Raw genomic sequence first — 19006 nt, forward strand, 5'->3', positions numbered from 1 at the left:
TAATAAAATTGCCATACCCCTTCCAAGTTTGCCCGCTTTCATCTTAGACTGCAGCACCATCACTAACCATCAGATGAGATTGCAATCCAGGATGCAAACTTGTAGTGGAATTTACAAAAAATATTTTATCAAAATAGATAAATGTTCCTATACTGATAAATTTCACTATGCACTGTACTAGAAATCTGTTGTATTATTGTTGTAACTAAATCTACATTGGAAGCAATATAGCCTAGTATTAAATTAATTGATTAAAAAAATGAATGAATTAATCAATATAATGAAATGACGTATAAATATTTAAGCTTAGAGCTGGGCGCCCATTTGTTAACTATCATCTGAGCTTTTTTGAACAGCTGATTTAGCAGCCTATATTTCCAAACTGGAGGAATACTTTTGATTCGACACTTTTATCTTCTAGTGCCTAACTTTTCGTGGGCTTAATATCATGAAGTCCCGGGTGGGGCCAAAAAGTTGTGCGGTTTTTTGACAGTAGGTACTTATTACTAGCTGATGTCCGCGACTTCGTCCACGTGGATTTAGGTTTTTCGAAATCCCGTGGGAACTCTTTGATTTTCCGGGATAAAAAGTAGCCTATGTGCTAATCCAGGATGATATCTACCTCCATTCCAAATTTCAGCCAAATCCGTCAAGTAGTTTTTGCGTGGAGGAGTAACAAACATACACACACACATACCCGCAAACTTTCGCCTTTAAAATATTAGTGTGAAGTGTGATGTGATTATCAATAGCGGCACAGGATTATAAAGTTTGTAGTGATAGTTGTTACACCCCGTGCTTTGTGGAGCACATAAGTGTCTGATCTCCCTCCGATAGAGATCAAGAAATAGAAACAAAGATGTTTTGTTCTAATAAAGTTTAGTAAGACATGCTTTTGAATCGTCAAATGAATCTAGCACTGGTTCGGAAAAGATCAGGACGCGGATCAGAGGTCGGATTATGAGAGTGAGGGAATAGAGTGTACCTGTGTTTGCGCACACACCTATGCGCTATAATATCTCATGCGTAATCTTCTGAGATGGGCTGCCGTGGCCGAATGTCGGTCAGAATAACAATATTATATTAGCTCTGTTTAGTTTCTTCAGTAAATCCGTTGACAATTGTACCGCAAGGCATCATCAAGGTTTGCACACGTATGTAGTCGAAATTCCAAGGACACATACGAAGCGATTTGCTTCTTGATTTCTCTCATTATTCGAACCGCTAGGATATAGAACGCCCTTCCGGGATCAGTTTTCCCATCCCAACATCTTCATAGGCAAGCGCGCTCCATTGCGGACTGCATTGATCACTTGCCAGCAAGTCGGATTTGGGATTGGTATAAATGGGAACATTTATACATTGAAAAAAAAAAACATGACTGCAAAAGCAGCTAAATGCTCAGCTGACAGAGACCAATGTACGCCCAGCCTTTGGCGATTACCTATTTCAGTGTTATTTTTGAAACGAAAAAAAACAGTGCTATTATAGAATATGGGTAAGTATCAACATCCCTGTGATTTCTTTTACGCACAGAAGTACCTACAATAAGTACGAATAAATATGTTGCGGATTTTTTATACATTTAGGGCGCGTTCACACGAGTCAAGTTTGAGTGACTGATTTGTTCGATTAACGAAAGTTGGATTCAATCTAAGGCAAATTATTTTCTTCAATATTTGTGAACCAAAACTGATTCAAACCATATTCGACTTTTGTTTAATCAAATAAGGTCATCCATTCAAAGTTCATTTATGAGATCGTGCCTTTATAAACTCCGCTAATAACAAATCGGTTCGTGTCAGCATAGTCTGAATTAAGTCTATTATACTCGTATTATCTTCACAGCGATCTCGGTTGGAGCGAGGGCATAAACAACCATTAGCAAAATAATTTCATTGAAATGTGGTATATAGGTATTTAAATAAAATAATAAGTCGATGTAGTCAGTGGTTAAAGGTAGTGTCGTCGTTACCTAACAAAAAGTAATTTCGAGATAAAATTTTTGGACAAATACTTATAGCAACGAGATTTGTGGGATATATTCATTATTCATGGCATTTTTAGGTCCGACTTTTAAAATAATTCGCTGTTTAATATATAAATAACTATTTTTAAGTGAATGCCTGTCTAGGACAGGCGCTGTTTGGCTGTTGTGTATTATATTACGATAGATATATAATTTAACAGCGTTCCTTTAACTTATTTAGGCAGGTAATCGAGTTATTATGTCTGGAAGCTTATCCTAAGACATTATGTATGGCTAACACGTTTTTGTGACATTTTCAAACTTTTAAACCCATCCAAAAGAGTTGGCTTTTATTTGACACTGTATTTTTGGATTGTGTTATTTCTGAAATGTTCCTGATTTTAAGTTCTTTAATTCAGAAGAGATACAATTCATGTTATTTATCAATAGAAATGAATTTTGATAAATATAGAACTTAAACTTGTTTAAACAAATTTAGAACCTATTTAGCCCATCAAATTGTTTAAAATTAGTTAAATCCATGTTCAAGTTTTTATGGCGAGATTTCCATGTTCCATTGGCGGAAGCTTAAGGAACGCTGTCCTATAATTATGATACATATTGCAAATAATTTCGCGTAATAGTCAAGTAAATTAGTTGAGGCACCGAACGTTTAAGGGAAAAATTCTATGGGTGCAATATATTTTGTCAGCGGCATCATATGGTTTAAAATCGGTAGCTCGGTTAATTAATTTATAAGGGGAATGTTGCAAATTGAACTATGGTGTAAAAGGTTATTTGGTGGCATGGTGGTTTTATGGTAGATTATACTAACGACAACGGTTCAAATTACAACAATCCTCCGAGAGCGAGTTTATTTATTTAAGTTTGTTGTTTAACAAATCAGTATTTTAATATTTGTGTGACATTCCAGATTCTGTACCAAGATCCGATTGTTAGCAATCTAGTATGAATTGCAGTGAATTATTATTTAACTTCCCTCAAAGCTCTCTTGTCTTCATGCGAAATATATATAACTTGATCATACATAAATTATTGTACAATAATTTATTATCAGTAAAAGTGTGTCAAAATGTGTTATTCAGTTATTATTATCTTGTTATCAATAACTACAAAATCAGATGCACTGTTCAATGTTTCTTTTTTACAACATTAAAAAATAATGTGGCCGTTTATGCGTTTGTTATGTTTTCTTCAGTTCTGATTGTATGAATTTGTTTTATGCTTTCTTCTCTTTTTTATAAAACTATAATGAAGTCATTTTAATAGGCCACTTTTGACATTTCATATAGCTATGTACTGACCTTTGTACGGCCGTTCGTATAATTCATTGAACATTGACACGTCTTGTACAAGGAATACCTTAGAAAGTTTTCTTTTATATCAAAATTTGTATTTTTAAACGTTTTATTTCAAGTTAATATCACTATCATCTTATATTTTTACGAAACTGAACTGCAATACGTACAAGTTTATGTCTGCTGAAACTTTTTCTTAGGTACCATGAATTTTATTTATTATGCTTAAACAACTGTCAAATGTGGTATATTTAAATGTCTCTTCATTACGTTGTAATTTACGTTGAATTGAAATACACAGTGATCTATTTGGGAATAGTCTATTTTATCTTATTGGATATGCTTTAGAAAATAATTTTCATCCAGCTTTTAGCATCGCATAGCGCTTTTATATTACCCAGTGATTTAAATTGTTAGATTCTGTCCTGACATAAAAAAATATAACACTGTTTTAAGTGGAACAGAAGATTATCTGGTTAGCTCTTTCTCTCCTGCCTATTTCGTTATTTTCAATCTCAAGTTTGACCTAGCTCAAATCCAGCGGCGTGCAGGTCATAGAGGCACAAAAGCGTTGCTTACCCTGATTCAAATAGTTCAATGCTCATTTTTTATCATGACCGCCAGTAAAGAGGGAACTACCTAACTTATGCCTACCCTGCCTATAAACCTGTGCACGCCACTGCTCAGATCACTCTAGATACATTTATCATAATAGGCGATGAGGCAAGGCCGAATCTAACGATTTAAATATCTGATCTTATCTGTATTTTTATAATTTGTTTATTTATTATCTGTTTGCATTTAAGGTACTTAACTCTGTCCAATGACTTTACCGAATGGTAGTTAATAAATTAATTTGTTTCGGACCATGCTTATATTATTGTCATCTTTCCTGTCAACTGAGCTTTCCACTTAATTGTATAAAGAGTTTTTATTTTACAGCTACCAAAATAAACATTGATTATTTTTTAAACCTGTTTGCATATGAATTTCTTTTTTTAATAACCTTATGGATTTTGATGGATTGCTATTGATGGAGTACCTAAACAAATGCATTTGCGTTATTTTGTACCGAGGCAAGCCTTATACTTTATTATACAGTTAGTAACAGAATTTACAATAAAATACACAATATCGAGAAAGTATTATTCTAGATGAAGTGTAGTTATATATTTTTGTTGTGTCCATTTTGTTTGTCCTGTGAAATTAACAAAAGGATACATCCCTTTGTTAATTTTACAGGACAAACAAAAAGAAAATAGTTATGAGAAACTTTTAATATCACAGACTTGACAGAGGCTACTAGCTTTGCAATTACTTTTCTGATAATGATTTCTTAAGTGAAACTTGACAGTTGTAAGTAGGAAGAGGTGTCAAAATTGATGTCACAAATTGCAAGACTATTTGACTAAATGTCATAGACAAATAATAATAACGGCCCATTTTTGTCAGATTAGCGTGGTCGAGTCATGGAGCGCAATAAAATTAGAGATAATATATTATTATTGTAATAATATACAGAAGCCCTAGCTAGTCTTACTTCAGTGGTGGATTAGGGAGGTATGGAGGGGGTGGCCAACCTCGGATCTAGGGAGCAAACTTTAAGAATCCTTAAGCGAAAATTCAAATATGTTCAGTAAATAAGAGGAAACTTGGAGTTGGAGACCCCATAATTTAAGATTAAAGAGGGAAAGTTATGAATACCATATGGTCCTTCCAGTATATAGGCACTTAAAAAAAAAAAAATCGCACTAGCTTCGCTCGCGCCTCTATTCCTTAATTAGGTAAAACATTACCTATATATAAATTTTTAAATCTACTAGGGTCTTGGAATACCTTCTATATAAAAAACAAATAAACGGCCACGTTTTATTAATAATTTAAAGTTTCAACATTCATTCCTGCATTATATTTATATGATGACTATTCTCTTACACTTGAGTAATTTTTAACCGAAATAGGTAGAAAAGCTATGAAATAGGTATAAAAGATGTACATTGTATAGTTAGCATATTTATAGGTTTTAGTATGCGCTCCTTGATTCGCTTTCCTTTTACAATAGAATGTCTAATAGAAACAGTTAAGATTTTAAATGTCTTTAACTATCTCTATTTACGGAAAGAAGTTAATTTAGCCGTTTCCGTTCTGTAATCCCTTACAAATTACAGAGCCAAATTCACAATGGGCGTTAACCATTTTGAGTCACCAACCAATCACAAACGAAACTTATGTTTCCGAAATGAATTTCAAATTTATTTGAAAACATTTTCGAATTGAATTTTAAATGTTTTTGAAAACGTGTGTGATTGGTTGGTGACTTCAAATGGTTAACACCCACTAATATTTTTGGCTGTCATTTGTATGCACCGGTGTTTGTATGGGATTACGTAACAGAGAAAGCTCTTTCCGCGGATAGAGTATAGGTACGACTAACTTCTCTCCATGTAGGTACTCTGTACTACTTTCAATAGTTTTTTGTGTAATATGCTATACATAGTGGATTTCATCAATACAATAAACGGTGTTAGTTACAGAAATACCCTTGTCGATAGAATGCTGATATTGTCAATTTTAAATGTCTAGCAAATAAAAAGTTTTGACGAGTTCTCGCATTCATAATGTTATAAGTGTAAGGTAATTAATAACATTTGTTGTAAAATGTATTATGGATATTTTGAATGCCAACAGAAATAAAATACTTTTAACCTGCAACATGCGACTATTTTCATTTCCTTCCCTTTAGTTAAGTAAAATATTTATAGTACCTATTCTTGATATGGACTTAGGGCCGGCGCACATATGGCGGAGCGCAGCGCAAAGTATTTTTCACAGTCAAAATATTGTCGACATTGTCCCCATTGAAATACCTAAAATCAATTGTGCATCTGTGCGGATACTCGCACATCCGCGCGCAGTCCCGCACGTGCTCGCGCATTCTCTGGTAGAAATTCGCGTAGTGTGTCACGCGATTAGAAAACTTCGCGGGCATGCTCTGCGCTGCGCTCCACCATATGTGCACCGGGCCTTACGCTCATTATATCAACTCCGAGCGAGGCGATCCGCTGATGTTAGGGAGTTGATTTAGTGAGTGTATCTCCATCATCCATGTATATCTTCGAAAGTGAAAACCACAGTTTGAGTATTTAAAAAATTATTTATTTGCAAAGTTCAGCAAAATAATAAGTATTAACAAAATTATTTACGCAAAATATAACTTGATTGAGAAACAAATACTGAAGAGGCGTGCAAAAGGGCATACCATCAGATCATTTCATATCAATAATAAATTCTCTACGTAGGTACAGTAAGGGCTATTGGTACTACCATTTTTATAAGTTGTAGCACTAATTGTAACACTAACACCCGTATTCACAAACATTACTATGAAGTCTCATAGTGCCGTCGAACGCACAGTGTCCGTTCCACCAATCAGATGACTGAATCACGTCAATTTACAATGATCTGATTGGTGGAACCTACACTATTCGTTCGAGCGCATTGTGAGACCTCATAGTAATGTTTGATTACGGCCGTAAGTATAGAAACGAAAGTTGGAAAAACAACTTCAAATCGACAGCTGCGCAGCTTTGCAGTTGGATGTGCAGCGTGCTACATGCAGTTCCTGATACAATAGGAAATGCTGCCGTTGCGATGTGTCTGACCAAGACTTTTGATCTACTCAAGGCTTAAGCTTGATAGGTACCTCCACTGATTTCACCAACATTACCAACATTGGTATTGGAAGGTGCCTATTCACTCTATCTAAAGGTACACTTACTTTAATGTAAGGATGCTGGTAACGTAAAGAATATATGAATGAAAATATTACCTGCGGGGTGATTTGCTAACTCAGTGTCTAACACTGAATAATAGCCACCAAGCTCATATTTCGACATTGGTTTCTACATTGCTGCTTCACTGAGTGACATGAAATTAATTGTTTTGTAGAAAACTTTCAACAGATTAAAATTAAATGTCAAATGAGCTCGGTGGCTATCATTCAGTGTTAGACACTGAGTTATCGAATAAGCAGGCAGGCAGCACCACCACACCTGTTGACATTTAAACAATAAGGCAAGTCATTTCTTACGAATAAGTACATAAGTTACCAGTGATTTGACTGTCTCTTTAATTTTTCCTTAATTATTAAATTCAGTAAGTACTTACATGGGTACTTTCAGTTACCTTAATACTTTACTTTCAGTTACAACCAACAATTTCATAAAAATGCTTTTATTCTGAGGTTTCTATCTGTGTTACATTGAATGAAATTCAACAATATCTCAGGAGAAATACATAACTTGTAATAAAGCTTTGATACCTACTTACTTATTAATTTTCCATCTGATATATATGTATAGGTATTGGAATGCCTGCATTCAAAATAATTACTTCATGTAAGTATTATCTTATCTTATATGATACACAAACTACATTAAACAAATGATAAATCAATTAATTTATGTGTTTCGTTAAAAACCACAAAACACCAATAATAAATAATACAAAGTACAAACTATGTTCAAATCACAGGAACTTTATAGATTTTATTATAGAAATACTTTTTACAAAGCCTATTCATAATAATGTTTTTTTAATCTATAAATTTTCACTCTGTCTTAACCTAATTTGAACATTGTCTTTTAAAGTACATTAACAAATAGCAGGATTTGTTACCAAAATTGTAGACTAAACACAGTCTATGAGTATATCTAAGGCTTGGTCTCCACCTAAGCGGAGAGGAGAGGAGATTCGTTCATTCGACCAATCAGATTCATAACAGATGACGTCAAAAATTATCACATTATATCTTTTAAAGATCTGATTGGTTAATTGTGTACATGCCTCTCCGCTCCGCTTGGGTGGAGACCGGGCCTAACACAGAACGTTTATGAGGTTTATGACTTATGATCATTATCATAAAATCCATATATAATGCATTCGAACTAACAAACAGATAACAATAATATAATTCCGCTGCAGAGGCCTCTTTAAGTGCATTTTAATAAGATTAGAAACTGTACTCCAGGACGTTACATTAAACGCGCGCGTACGCATGTACCTACTAAGTACGTACAGTACAACCAAATTAATAATGCGCATAGAAATCTTCGTCACTGTTCGGCAACGGTCGTATGATACACATGATATCGAGTCCTATTTGTTTATAACAAGGTGCAAAATTCGTCGTATTCCCAGAAACACCCGAATCATTGAATCGTAAGAGCCCTAAATAATGCACTTGCATTTTGCACCTTGTTATAAACAAATAGGAGTCAATATCATGTGTATCATACGACCGTTGCCGAACAGTGACGAAGATTTCTATGCGCATTATTAATTTGGTTGTACTGTACCTTATTGTAATACAAGGAACTAAGCACATAACATGCAGTGTGCTGCAAGCGCGTTTGGCGCAGTGGAAAGACTTTTGTTTAAATTTTAAATTAATACAACAGATTAGCAACAGAGCCGCGTTCCAGAACATTCTCAGGCTTGTCGAGGTTGTGTTGCAAGCTTTATGCTTGAGCTGCCGTTTTCCCAATAGTATCAAGTAATAGTCTGTTTACAGCCTAATTTTTAATGACAATAATTTAGTTTTTGTACAATTATTTGGTAGCAGACTGGCAATAAGTATTTATAACTCCTACACTATTTACAAAACCAAATTCGAACAGGTTTGCTCACTTTACTTGCTTTGCTCCTAGATTTAATCTTCACATAGTCAATTGACAAAACTACGCGATCATGTAAAAAAACGTGACAAGTGACAACTAAGTTAATATGTTAATCTCTATGTGTTAATCTTTGTATAGAGAATAGAGATATCAAACAAATAAAGGGATTTTTCCATCCACACTTGAATAATGACTCATAATTTTACCCCAAGCCTCATGTCGTTAGCTTAACTCATTTATAACTTGAAAAGTTATTTACTGGCCTAAGTAAAAAAAATCTTTTTACAACAATTAAGTAAACACTCAAATAATTCATTAGTCATCAACCTCTAATTCTAGCTCAATGTCCGCAAGATTTATTTTTCTAAGAGTATTTATAACCATATACCTCGAAAATATTACATATAAATACCTAAACCACACCATTTGACTCCTGTGGCGTTTCATAGCGCGCGTCACGCGACGGCTTTCGGTCCAACGGAGGAAATACCTGAAATTCACCAAAACAAACTATGTATGATTTATTTTTGTGATATGTTACCTTAAGCCTTTAAGATGTTTTTACACGCTTCTCCATACAAACGTATTACGCCTATTATTCTGTTCTTTATTGTTCTAGATCTATAACTAAGCCATATATCAATTTATCTCTTCATTATCTATGCCTTAAAACAATTGATATACTTAGTAAAATTGCATTTATTTTAAAAGTTGCCCTTGAAAAATCTCTTTTTTGGGGCAAATTTTGAGGCAACTTCGTGCGTAAATAAACTATATAACAAACTGGAAAATTAACAACTTCATGTCACACTTTGCTTCATTATAATTTCAAATGTCTTTAGTTTCTGTTAAAAATGTTTTGTTTTGCCAAAAATAGGCGTAATTCCAAATATCAATTTGCAATTTCACTTTGCCATTTTTGACTACATTCACCTGGCCTCTTGGGTGAGGTGCGGTTAGAGGGAAAAGGTGACACGCACGGATAACATTTTTTGCGTCATCTATGGAAACAGCACTACTTTAGGCTTCACCCACCAAAGAGCCTAGCATTTCGATGAAGTAGCCCCACCGAGATTCGACTAATCCATACTAATATATTATATTACAAATGCGAAAATGTGTCTATCTTAAAAAATTACTACAGTAGAGAAGTTATGCATTTCATTATTTTCATATTTTTAATTTTTTTTTTACTAGCTGATGCCCGCAAATTCGTCTGCGTGGATTTAGATTTTTCAAAAACACCATGGGGGTGGCGAGTGGAACATTTATTATTGCTGCATATATAAAACCACTTACTAAAATGAAGAATGGGAAATGATTGCTTACCTTTTTGAAGATAGTACAAAACTTAGCGGCAGGTCTAGAAACCCTAAATATTTTCTTAGTATATTTACAGAATCCAGTGTGTATACTGTGCACTCTGAAAGAGAATCATTTCACTGATTAAATAATATTAATTAATAATTTATATATTTTATTTCATAACAATAATTTTCACACTATGTTTTAGGAAACATAAAAGACTTAGTTACAATATAATGGTCCACTTTGTCCACATAGATTTAGGTTTTTGTAAATTCCATGGGAACTCTTTGAATTTCCGGGATAAAAAGTAGCCTATGTCACTCTTCAGGTCTTTAACTATGCCCATGCAAAAAATCATGTTGATCCATTGCTCTGTTGGGATGTGTTTGAATGACAATCTAATAAATTGACAAACAAACACACTTTCATATTTATATTATGGCAAGTGATATCATAAAGAAGAAGTGAAAGAAAGAAAACTTAAAACATTAATTAATTTACTCACTTTGAGGCATGTTCTTTTCAACGAACATATAAGCAACAGCATAAAACACTGCAGAATGGTTAGGATGTGAGGAGATCCCGCCCCTATCAAATGTGACTAGAGTATCAATATCCAGAGATTCCAACTTGTGTTCTATAAGCTTTGCTATGACTGGAACAGGCCATTGTGCCTTCGGAGTGTCTGGTAATCGTGAGTCTGTGATGAGGCAAATATTTGTGTCCGGTACACCAAGATGTTGGCATGCCTCCCATAACTCTTTCCTTCTCTCAATACCTTTTCCTTCATAGTTTCCTTAGAGCAATTAAGTTAATCTGAGTTATCTTTTAACACATTTACAATTTATAATTGTACACAGAGTAATGTATGTGAAAGTCATAAAAACTTAAAAGCTAAATTGGTACTTATTTGTGACTTCCTATGCTTTAACAATGAAGGACAACATCGCGAGGAGATCTGCATACCTGAGAGTTCTTCATTATGTTCTCAAAGATGTGTGAAGTCTGCCAATCTGCACTTGGCCAGTTTGGTAGACTATGGCCAAACCAGGCCTGCAACTTCGTCCTCATCTAAATACTAAGGTTTTTTAAAAATCTGAGGGAATCCTATGATTTTCTGCAATAAAAGTAGTTATGTCTATCAGTAGGATGTAAGGTGACTCTGTACTTAAATTTCATCAAAATTGGTTAAAAGGATGAGGCAGAACACCAGACAGACAGACATACTTTCACATTCGTGATACTACTATGGAGGATGATAAGTAACTAAGTGATAAATTAAATGATGATATTATGAATGCCACAATATTCAAATTTGATGCATGAATTATTTTTTCATAGTATCACACTTCTACAAATGACTGTTATCAGACCCATCAGTGTGAATCAGCAAAACAATCTAGTTTAATTAGGCCAACAAGGGGTTGCTAAAGACCAGACAACAATCATGACAATATTGGCTTTACTATGTTAGATTGTTGGCCAAGTCTGCAGTACTTTTACATACCATTGGATAAGCAAAGTATGTAAACTTCAGCGCCTTGCTCGCACAATCTGAAGATAGTTGGACCGAAGAACATGCACTCATCGTCCGGGTGTGCAATTACCAATAGCACCCTCTTGGCACCGAGAGCTCCACGAATTCGGGTTGGTAATTTCCTTGCGTAGCGGCGGTACACCACACAACATACACACAAATACCCCACCAACCATACACCAATGTACAATATGAAATTCCTAATGTACACTAATATTTCAGACACAAATTTTGAGTAAAAGTTATAGATGAATTCCAATTTATATTGGGACTCAATAAATAACATTTCTGACTGGAACAAAATGATATATCGGTTTAAATGGTTGGCGGATATCTTCTATTTGTGTGTTGCTTTAACTAACATGTCTAAAAAATAAAATACGCTTTGAGTTTTAATTAAGTACCTATTTTAAATCAAAGTTGAATGAACACACCAACGACGTTTATCACAGACAGACGTCCATTTTGCATGTCAAAGAGTATATAAACACTATGGCATGTTTTTTTTTATTTTTTTTACGGCCCTGGATATCAGGCCCCCCTGACAGCTGGCTGCAATGATTTTTTTTCACTTTTTTTACGGCTCTGGATTTTATTTGACAGTGATACTGAGAAACCAACCAAGTTTAAACCAAAATCTTGATTGGCAGCACTGCCAGATTAACGTCAAACTGTTCATAGACTAAAGATATTTACATATTATCAATACCTACTCTTTGATATTAGGATTTAGGCTGAACATTTTGTCTGAGTTTACGTGAAAAGTTATAATATTGTAGTCTTTGGTTGCGGTTTGGTTTTGCTAAAAAACAATAGTTTTATCGAGGTCTGAGGAAGTCTCTATATAATTTTTCTCGTGCTATTTTGCCTTTTCATTCACGCGAAAATTATAAACATCTTACAATAACTATCGTGGTACTACAAGTGAAAATGATTCAGCCGGATTACCCTTCAGCCATAGGCTTGCTTGCCCATTTGAATTCAGATGAACTCAAGGAAATGCTCAATGATGATACGAAATTCGATTCCGTGCTCAAAGACGTGAAACAGGTAATCACATAACAAGGCAAAGATATCGATACAATTAAAGAATCATGTATTATTGTATATACCTACATGACTCATACCTTCATGTTACTATAATGTGTACTATAATGTGTTTATCCTATTGTTTAACAATTTAGACAGTTTGAATTGTATAAAACTAGACTGTAACATATATTTTTTTTGTTTTTACTGCTATATTATTCCTTGTATACCTATGCAAACTCAAAAAGCTTATTAAGATTTTTTAGTGTAGTCTGTTGTAGACCAACGAGATCTTTATTAAGATCTTTCATTAAAGTGTTTTGCTTAAACCGGACCTTAAAAAAAATTGACCATAAATGAAATTAGCAAACCAGAATTTTATGATGCATCCAAACTTAGAATAGGAAATCCATATTTCCTCTATCTGTCAACTGTTTCTTAATAATTGGTTGGTTTGACCAGGAAACAATTTGTATTAATGATGTATTTCTGCATTACTTAAGTGTCTTACAAAATCCGAAAATATATTTAAAACAAGATGATGGGTGCTTTACCTATGTGGATTTAGGTTTTCTATAAGTACCATTGGACCTCTTTGAATTTCAGGGATGAAGAGGAGCCTTTGTCCATCCCCATTTTTTCTTATTCTTAGTTGGGATGCATTTTGAATTAAATAGTGACACTCTTTTTTACTTATCCTAGGTAAAAGATTGGGAGACAGAGAGAGAGATGATAATAGCGAGTAACAGATCTCTAGCAGAATTCAACTTGAGTAAGGAACCAGTCTTAGAAGAGCTGAAAGCTGAGGTGCAACAAAAGTCAGAGACTGGTGAACAGTTTTGCAGCCGTATACAGGAGCTATTGAGTGATTATAGTAAGTATTTTTTGTTACATGATACAATGATAACCCAAGATACAGTTAGCCTCATGTTTAAAGAACTCTAACTACTAAGGGTCCCATTACTAAGACTGCTGTCCATCTTTCTTTGACCACTAGGTCATGGTTCACTTACCGCCAGTGCTGAAGTTTTAGATATGTATCTTTATTCAGTGCTAAGGGACTGTTAAAGCAATCTAGTAGTGACATGTTACAGTTAACAAAATTACTTTCAAAGACCCAATATTAATATAACTCTTTTAAATGAGAAATGATATTTGTACCCAGTATAATTTTTATGATATTACCTACACTTCATCACAACTAGAGAGAGCTCAGGTGCAGAACTGATGGCTTGACATGTTCTGTGAGGCACAGGGGTGTACCACCATTGACTTTGAACCCAAGGCAGCTACTAGAATTATTCTATTCTATTCTTATACAAAGAATTTTTTGACAGATACACCCAATAACTTTTTGGCCAGACCTGGGACCTCATAATCTGCAGCTAAAAGCTATCCACTAGACCAACAAAGCAGTTCTATACATAATTTCATCTTAAAAATAAAAGTTTTCCATTAAAAATTTTCAGAGTCAAAATCAGCAGGCATATCACCTGACACAACATTGGCACTATTACAAACAGCTGCAGCTGAATCAGAAGAGCAATCTGAAACTATAGCACAGGATTTTCTCTCAGGAAAAATAGATGTAGACAAATTCCTTGACGATTTTGAACCCATTCGCAAAACAATGCACCTGCGAAAATTCAAATCTGAAAAAATGAGTGAGCTTTTAAGAAGTGGCAGTCAAAGTTCCTATGGTAATGGACCAGCAAAGCCATACTTGCCGTATCCAAGCTACGGAAATCAAGGAATGCCAAATATTCCTTATCCAGTAGGTCCATTAAATATGCCCATGCCTGGTATGTATGGAAATCATTTTTAAAACGAGTCACAAACGATTTTACCAATATAAAATAGTATATTAAAGCATCAATTCAACGAAACAAATGTATGAGTATCTAAAGAAATAGGTATATAATTATAAGAAATATTTAACACAAAAACAATTGCACTTTACAATCAACAATTTAAAAAAAAAATGATTTTGTAAGTGTTAACCATACCAAAATGTACGTAAATACTAAATATCTACATACATAAAATTGTATTAGTGTACACTGTACACGCATCAATGGTGAATTGGCAACTAGTACTATCTCAATTTTAACAAGTTTACAAAATACTTGTTTCCTTCAGCTAAATAGTGATCATATATACCTGCCAGTGTAGTTGAAGCCTCTCTAGTGGATATCCTTTCTCAAATTTTTGTTCTAAGCTAGATAACCTAGTCTTGAACTGTGATACTGCAAATATGAAAGTACTAAGTGAAATCATCAAAAATTTGGTATAGTATGTGTTGCCAGTTCAGTCTATATTACCTTAATTAGAGCTTGATTATATTGGCGGATGTTGTCACAGGGTCTTCACACTTCAATCAATAAGGAATGGGTAATACACATCACAGCTGGTGGTAACTTTACTGGCTGCAGGTTATAGGGTATGGTGTGTAGAATCAATTGGAGAAGTGTGTTTTTGATCATTAGTTCTCTTGGCATAGTTAAAACTACTTTAGCTATTGATTTATTAAATATCAATTTAATAATATAATGTACCTGCATGATGTGAGTCCCGCACCTATTGACACCAAGTAAACTTGGTATTTAGACAATTTTAAAACTGAAAGTAAAACAAAGGTGGTATTTTAAGTTTTAGATATATTTCCAATCTAGATTAATGCATATTAATCATAATGCACTTTAGAATTGTGTTAAGTTATTGATGCCAACATACTTTATATAACATATGAGTATTTTATATTGTCAATTATTGCATTAGAAAATAAAATGTAAGGATAAATCCTACTGTAGAATAATATTAAAATCTTTGACAGTCCGCTTGTTGTTGGTGCTTGTAGATAAATGGGATCATATTTTAAAAGTAATTAAATTGTAATTTAAACAATTTAAGGAAAGGCAAACTTTGTTTTTCTTCTTATCTCATGTTTTTTAACTTTGGTAGTAAATGTCTAGTATGCTGCTAGTGGTACCTTAGTGATGCGCACTTACAAACCATCGCCTTGTCAGAAAAATGACGTATGATCGCCTGTATATGCAGCTATTTTGCTAACAGTGGCCTGGGTAAGCTGTAAGGGTTATGGCTGGAATAAATCGTCATCAAAATCGTAAATAAGGCATTAATAGGTCATATGTGGCCCATATGGCGTCTGCGTCTCCCCTGTGGCGCCCAGGGGAGACGTAGGTTCGAATCCTCCCAGTTCTGAAATTTTTGATATGTATTTAAAATGACTCACAAAGGAGGCTCTGGATGCTGCTAATGTCCAAGGTCGAGTGGAAGGGGCGAAGTGGCGAGCGAAGCGACATCCGAAACGAAGGTAGAGTATATGAAGGTGAATGAAGGGATGACAAAGTGAACCATCTTGTGCAACATTTAAAATTCAGTCAGCAAAATAATGATTTGAGCTTTATTTTACTGATACCAGTTAACTAGAAGATAGTATCTAAGATGCTACTACTAGCAAATTAGATTTTTATTTTTGAGTATTATTTTACCAATAATTTTTTAGATATCAATGTGCATCACTAAAGTATCACTAGCAGCATACTAAACACTGCCGTTTTTTTATACTATAACTATTATTATATTATTGTAATATATTAAAGTTTATTTTCTGATTTAGGAATGTAACTATAGAATATAATATATAAAAATATTAAAAAGTTATTCTAAGTGTTTGATTTCTTCATTATTTTAAAAATTGTATGTTTTAAGATTTATAAATTATTTCGAAAACAAGGCTCTCAAATTAAGAGTACTACAGTCAGTTATCCCTGTATTTTTATTATAGGTAGCTTTTAGTCGAGAGTGAATAGGAATCTGGGCAAGTACACTCCAACTTGGGTTGCATCATGGGTTGGGCTGCCCCAAAGTCTAATAATTGCAGCTAAGCATTAGTTGCACATCCAAATAATATTGTATTTAGTAGGAAAGAGTATTATATTTCAACAATAAATCCAAAATAACTGCCATAAAATATATCATTTTATTTCAAGCATTTAATAATTTACTACAACTAAGTAATTTGCTATGTACAATATATACATCTTATACATATTTTAACGGCTAGATGTCTCTGTTGCACAGTAATAATCACAGTAATAATAAATAAGAGATTTTGTAGTTAATTAAAATATAAGTTATGAATGGTAAATATAATTAATAATTAATTACTAGACTCTGTTGTTTCTATATTACCATTATTTTTTCTTCCTATTGTTTGATCTACTGTATCATAATCAGCTGTACCATAAACTAATAAAGCCATGAAGAGTGTACCAATGGCAAACATAGAATAAAGGGTGAGTTCCTGTTTGGCAGATTGCTCTTTAGAAATTTGTTTCTCTCTTTGCTTTCTGACAAACTCTTTTTGATCTTGGTTCTTCTTCAATAAACTACCATAGTGATGTTTCGACCTGAAAAGAATAAATTATAGGTCCTCTTAATATTTCACATTGTTTTATATAAATCAATTTATCTTTTACTTGCCAAGCATCAAAATCATAAATAGGTGTTTTTCCATCCATTGTAGGGACAACATTTCTATCTTTTCTTGATTTATAGAATTTTAATGTAGGATCTGTAGGTTCTTCCTCAGGTTTGTAATCAGTGTGAGTGGCACTCGATCTACCCACAAGAAGACCTTGAAAGAAACATTAATATTATCATTTTTTCATCTGGAATATAATTAAAATTAATAATAATATTTTGTATTAATTTAACTTTGATATAACTTTAACTATCTTATGTAAAATTCACAGCAAGGTAACACCTACCTGTAAACTACATATAGATTACCTACCTTTGTCATACATTTTTTTCAGTTTAATATTGCCTAGGACTTCATAAGCTTCTGTTATTGCTCTAAATTTTTTTGCAGATTCTTCATCCTGTGAATATAGTAATGTGAGTACTATTAACCAAACAAATGATAGTAATAAATGCATGACTCAAAATAAGATCTCTTATAGAGATACATGCTTCCCTGTTCACTTTTTCTTTCTTTTTATCTTTATTATCACAACTTTCTGGTACAAATAAAAAAATAAAATTTACTAGGAAAGGTAAGTGAAAAATTACCTACCTTGGATTTATCTGGATGGTATAGTTTCGATAATTTATAGTATGCTGATTTTATATCATTTTGTGTGGCTTTAGGTGTTATTCCAAGCACATCGTAATGACTAGCGCCAACTTGATATGTTGTATAGAATGTGCGGAAAACTTCAAAAAATAATCTTTTTGGTGCTAACATTTTAAATTTCAAGGTTATGTCGCATAATAGAGAAAATTATTTACATTGAATTTTTTACAAAAATTACGACATGCTTGCTGGTTCCACAAAGCCGTAATCTAAGTTAATAAGTATCAAAAATAGCTTTATTTTACATTGTGATAGTAATTTTACGTTTAAGTCTAGGAATGTTTTTTTGATATTACACAACTTGACTGACAACTACGAAATGTCACTGTCAAGCAAAGAGTACAAGGTACATTTAATCATAGAGATTGTACAAGTATATTTGTACAGATATTTGATGTATATATAGCGCCGTGTTCTCTACCAGGGTAGAAAGAAAAACAAAAGAAATGAACACTAAAAAATATATATATTATAATTCACAATTTTAAGTTACAATTTGTAAACGTCAACATGATACAACGGGCTAGATGCAACTAACGAATTACGCTACGTCGTGGCACGCGTAGCCTCTAAAGTGATTACTCGCTGGTGCCTCTACATCACACCACCCCAAATTTTTATCTTAATAAAAATTAACTAAATACGAATTTCCGCAACCTTAATTTTATTTCACAATATTCGTTCTTCATTTTTCGACAACCCTAGCAATGTTTCCGATCCTCTTACCCAACAAATCATAATTTAAACACGTCACCCAGTTAAAGTGTTCCTTTAATTCGATGCATGGTACATCTCTTAACACATCATACTTGAGATGAGGTCACTACAACTTGAGCGGGTGGCGACGGGGTCGCTGTGGCAAGTCCACTTACAATTGTTGCTATGCCCGCGCCATCCAGCCTACGTTGCACTCAACACTTCGAATGTTGGTTACATTACATTTTACATTTACACACTATCCAATAAACTATAACAATCGTCAACCACTCTAACACTCCCAATAAT

The 19006-nt window shown here is 33.7% G+C and overlaps 3 protein-coding genes and 1 long non-coding RNA gene across 5 annotated transcripts; 1 reads left to right on the forward strand and 3 right to left on the reverse strand.

Annotated features, from left to right (window-relative positions):
• Positions 1–1464: 1464 nt before the first annotated feature.
• LOC123870900 lies at positions 1465–4094 on the reverse strand. Its single transcript, XR_006797172.1, has 2 exons — positions 3969–4094; positions 1465–3814 (listed from the first exon to the last, which is right to left on the reverse strand). It is a non-coding gene; the product is annotated as an uncharacterized LOC123870900 (long non-coding RNA).
• A 4466-nt stretch (positions 4095–8560) lies between these two features.
• On the reverse strand, positions 8561–12263 carry LOC123871218 (N-acetylglucosaminyl-phosphatidylinositol de-N-acetylase). 2 transcript variants are annotated; one of them, XM_045914869.1, is made up of 5 exons: positions 11782–12263; positions 10780–11070; positions 10296–10389; positions 9263–9456; positions 8561–9231 (listed from the first exon to the last, which is right to left on the reverse strand). In XM_045914869.1, exons 1-4 carry the CDS (start codon positions 12095–12097, stop codon positions 9282–9284), a joined length of 876 nt encoding a protein of 291 aa, XP_045770825.1. In that variant the 5' UTR covers positions 12098–12263; the 3' UTR covers positions 8561–9231; positions 9263–9281. The 2 variants fall into 2 exon arrangements, with proteins under 2 accessions (XP_045770825.1, XP_045770826.1); XM_045914870.1 differs by lacking the exon at positions 8561–9231 and having other exon boundaries at positions 9254–9456; positions 11782–12103; positions 12216–12261.
• Positions 12264–12538: 275 nt separating this feature from the next.
• LOC123871220 (vacuolar protein sorting-associated protein 37B) lies at positions 12539–15509 on the forward strand. The gene is made up of 3 exons (XM_045914873.1): positions 12539–12861; positions 13543–13714; positions 14310–15509. Exons 1-3 carry the CDS (start codon positions 12742–12744, stop codon positions 14663–14665), a joined length of 648 nt encoding a protein of 215 aa, XP_045770829.1. The 5' UTR covers positions 12539–12741; the 3' UTR covers positions 14666–15509.
• A 1315-nt stretch (positions 15510–16824) lies between these two features.
• On the reverse strand, positions 16825–18326 carry LOC123871219 (dnaJ homolog subfamily C member 30, mitochondrial). The gene is made up of 4 exons (XM_045914871.1): positions 17942–18326; positions 17660–17747; positions 17347–17500; positions 16825–17273 (listed from the first exon to the last, which is right to left on the reverse strand). Exons 1-4 carry the CDS (start codon positions 18110–18112, stop codon positions 17024–17026), a joined length of 663 nt encoding a protein of 220 aa, XP_045770827.1. The 5' UTR covers positions 18113–18326; the 3' UTR covers positions 16825–17023.
• Between the last annotated feature and the right edge of the window lie 680 nt (positions 18327–19006).

Source organism: Maniola jurtina, chromosome 13 (genome assembly GCF_905333055.1).
Source record: "Maniola jurtina chromosome 13, ilManJurt1.1, whole genome shotgun sequence".
NCBI lineage: Eukaryota > Metazoa > Arthropoda > Insecta > Lepidoptera > Nymphalidae > Maniola > Maniola jurtina.

What these genes read in the sequence shown, in the direction of transcription:
- LOC123871218 (XM_045914869.1), bottom strand. Translation starts at nt 12,097, where the DNA reads ATGTTATTTATTGAGTCCCAATATAAATTGGAATTCATCTATAACTTT. An exon ending in TGAAAAGAACATGCCTCAAA is followed by an intron (nt 10,390 to 10,779) that starts GTGAGTAAATTA and finishes ATTCTCTTTCAG; the next exon opens with AGTGCACAGTATACACACTG. An exon ending in TTTGTACTATCTTCAAAAAG is followed by an intron (nt 9,457 to 10,295) that starts GTAAGCAATCAT and finishes GGTGAATTTCAG; the next exon opens with GTATTTCCTCCGTTGGACCG.
- LOC123871220 (XM_045914873.1), top strand. Translation starts at nt 12,742, where the DNA reads ATGATTCAGCCGGATTACCCTTCAGCCATAGGCTTGCTTGCCCATTTG. An exon ending in TGCTCAAAGACGTGAAACAG is followed by an intron (nt 12,862 to 13,542) that starts GTAATCACATAA and finishes TACTTATCCTAG; the next exon opens with GTAAAAGATTGGGAGACAGA. An exon ending in GGAGCTATTGAGTGATTATA is followed by an intron (nt 13,715 to 14,309) that starts GTAAGTATTTTT and finishes AAAAATTTTCAG; the next exon opens with AGTCAAAATCAGCAGGCATA.
- LOC123871219 (XM_045914871.1), bottom strand. Translation starts at nt 18,112, where the DNA reads ATGTTAGCACCAAAAAGATTATTTTTTGAAGTTTTCCGCACATTCTAT. An exon ending in ACCATCCAGATAAATCCAAG is followed by an intron (nt 17,748 to 17,941) that starts GTAGGTAATTTT and finishes CTATATTCACAG; the next exon opens with GATGAAGAATCTGCAAAAAA. An exon ending in ATTTATGATTTTGATGCTTG is followed by an intron (nt 17,274 to 17,346) that starts GCAAGTAAAAGA and finishes TATTCTTTTCAG; the next exon opens with GTCGAAACATCACTATGGTA.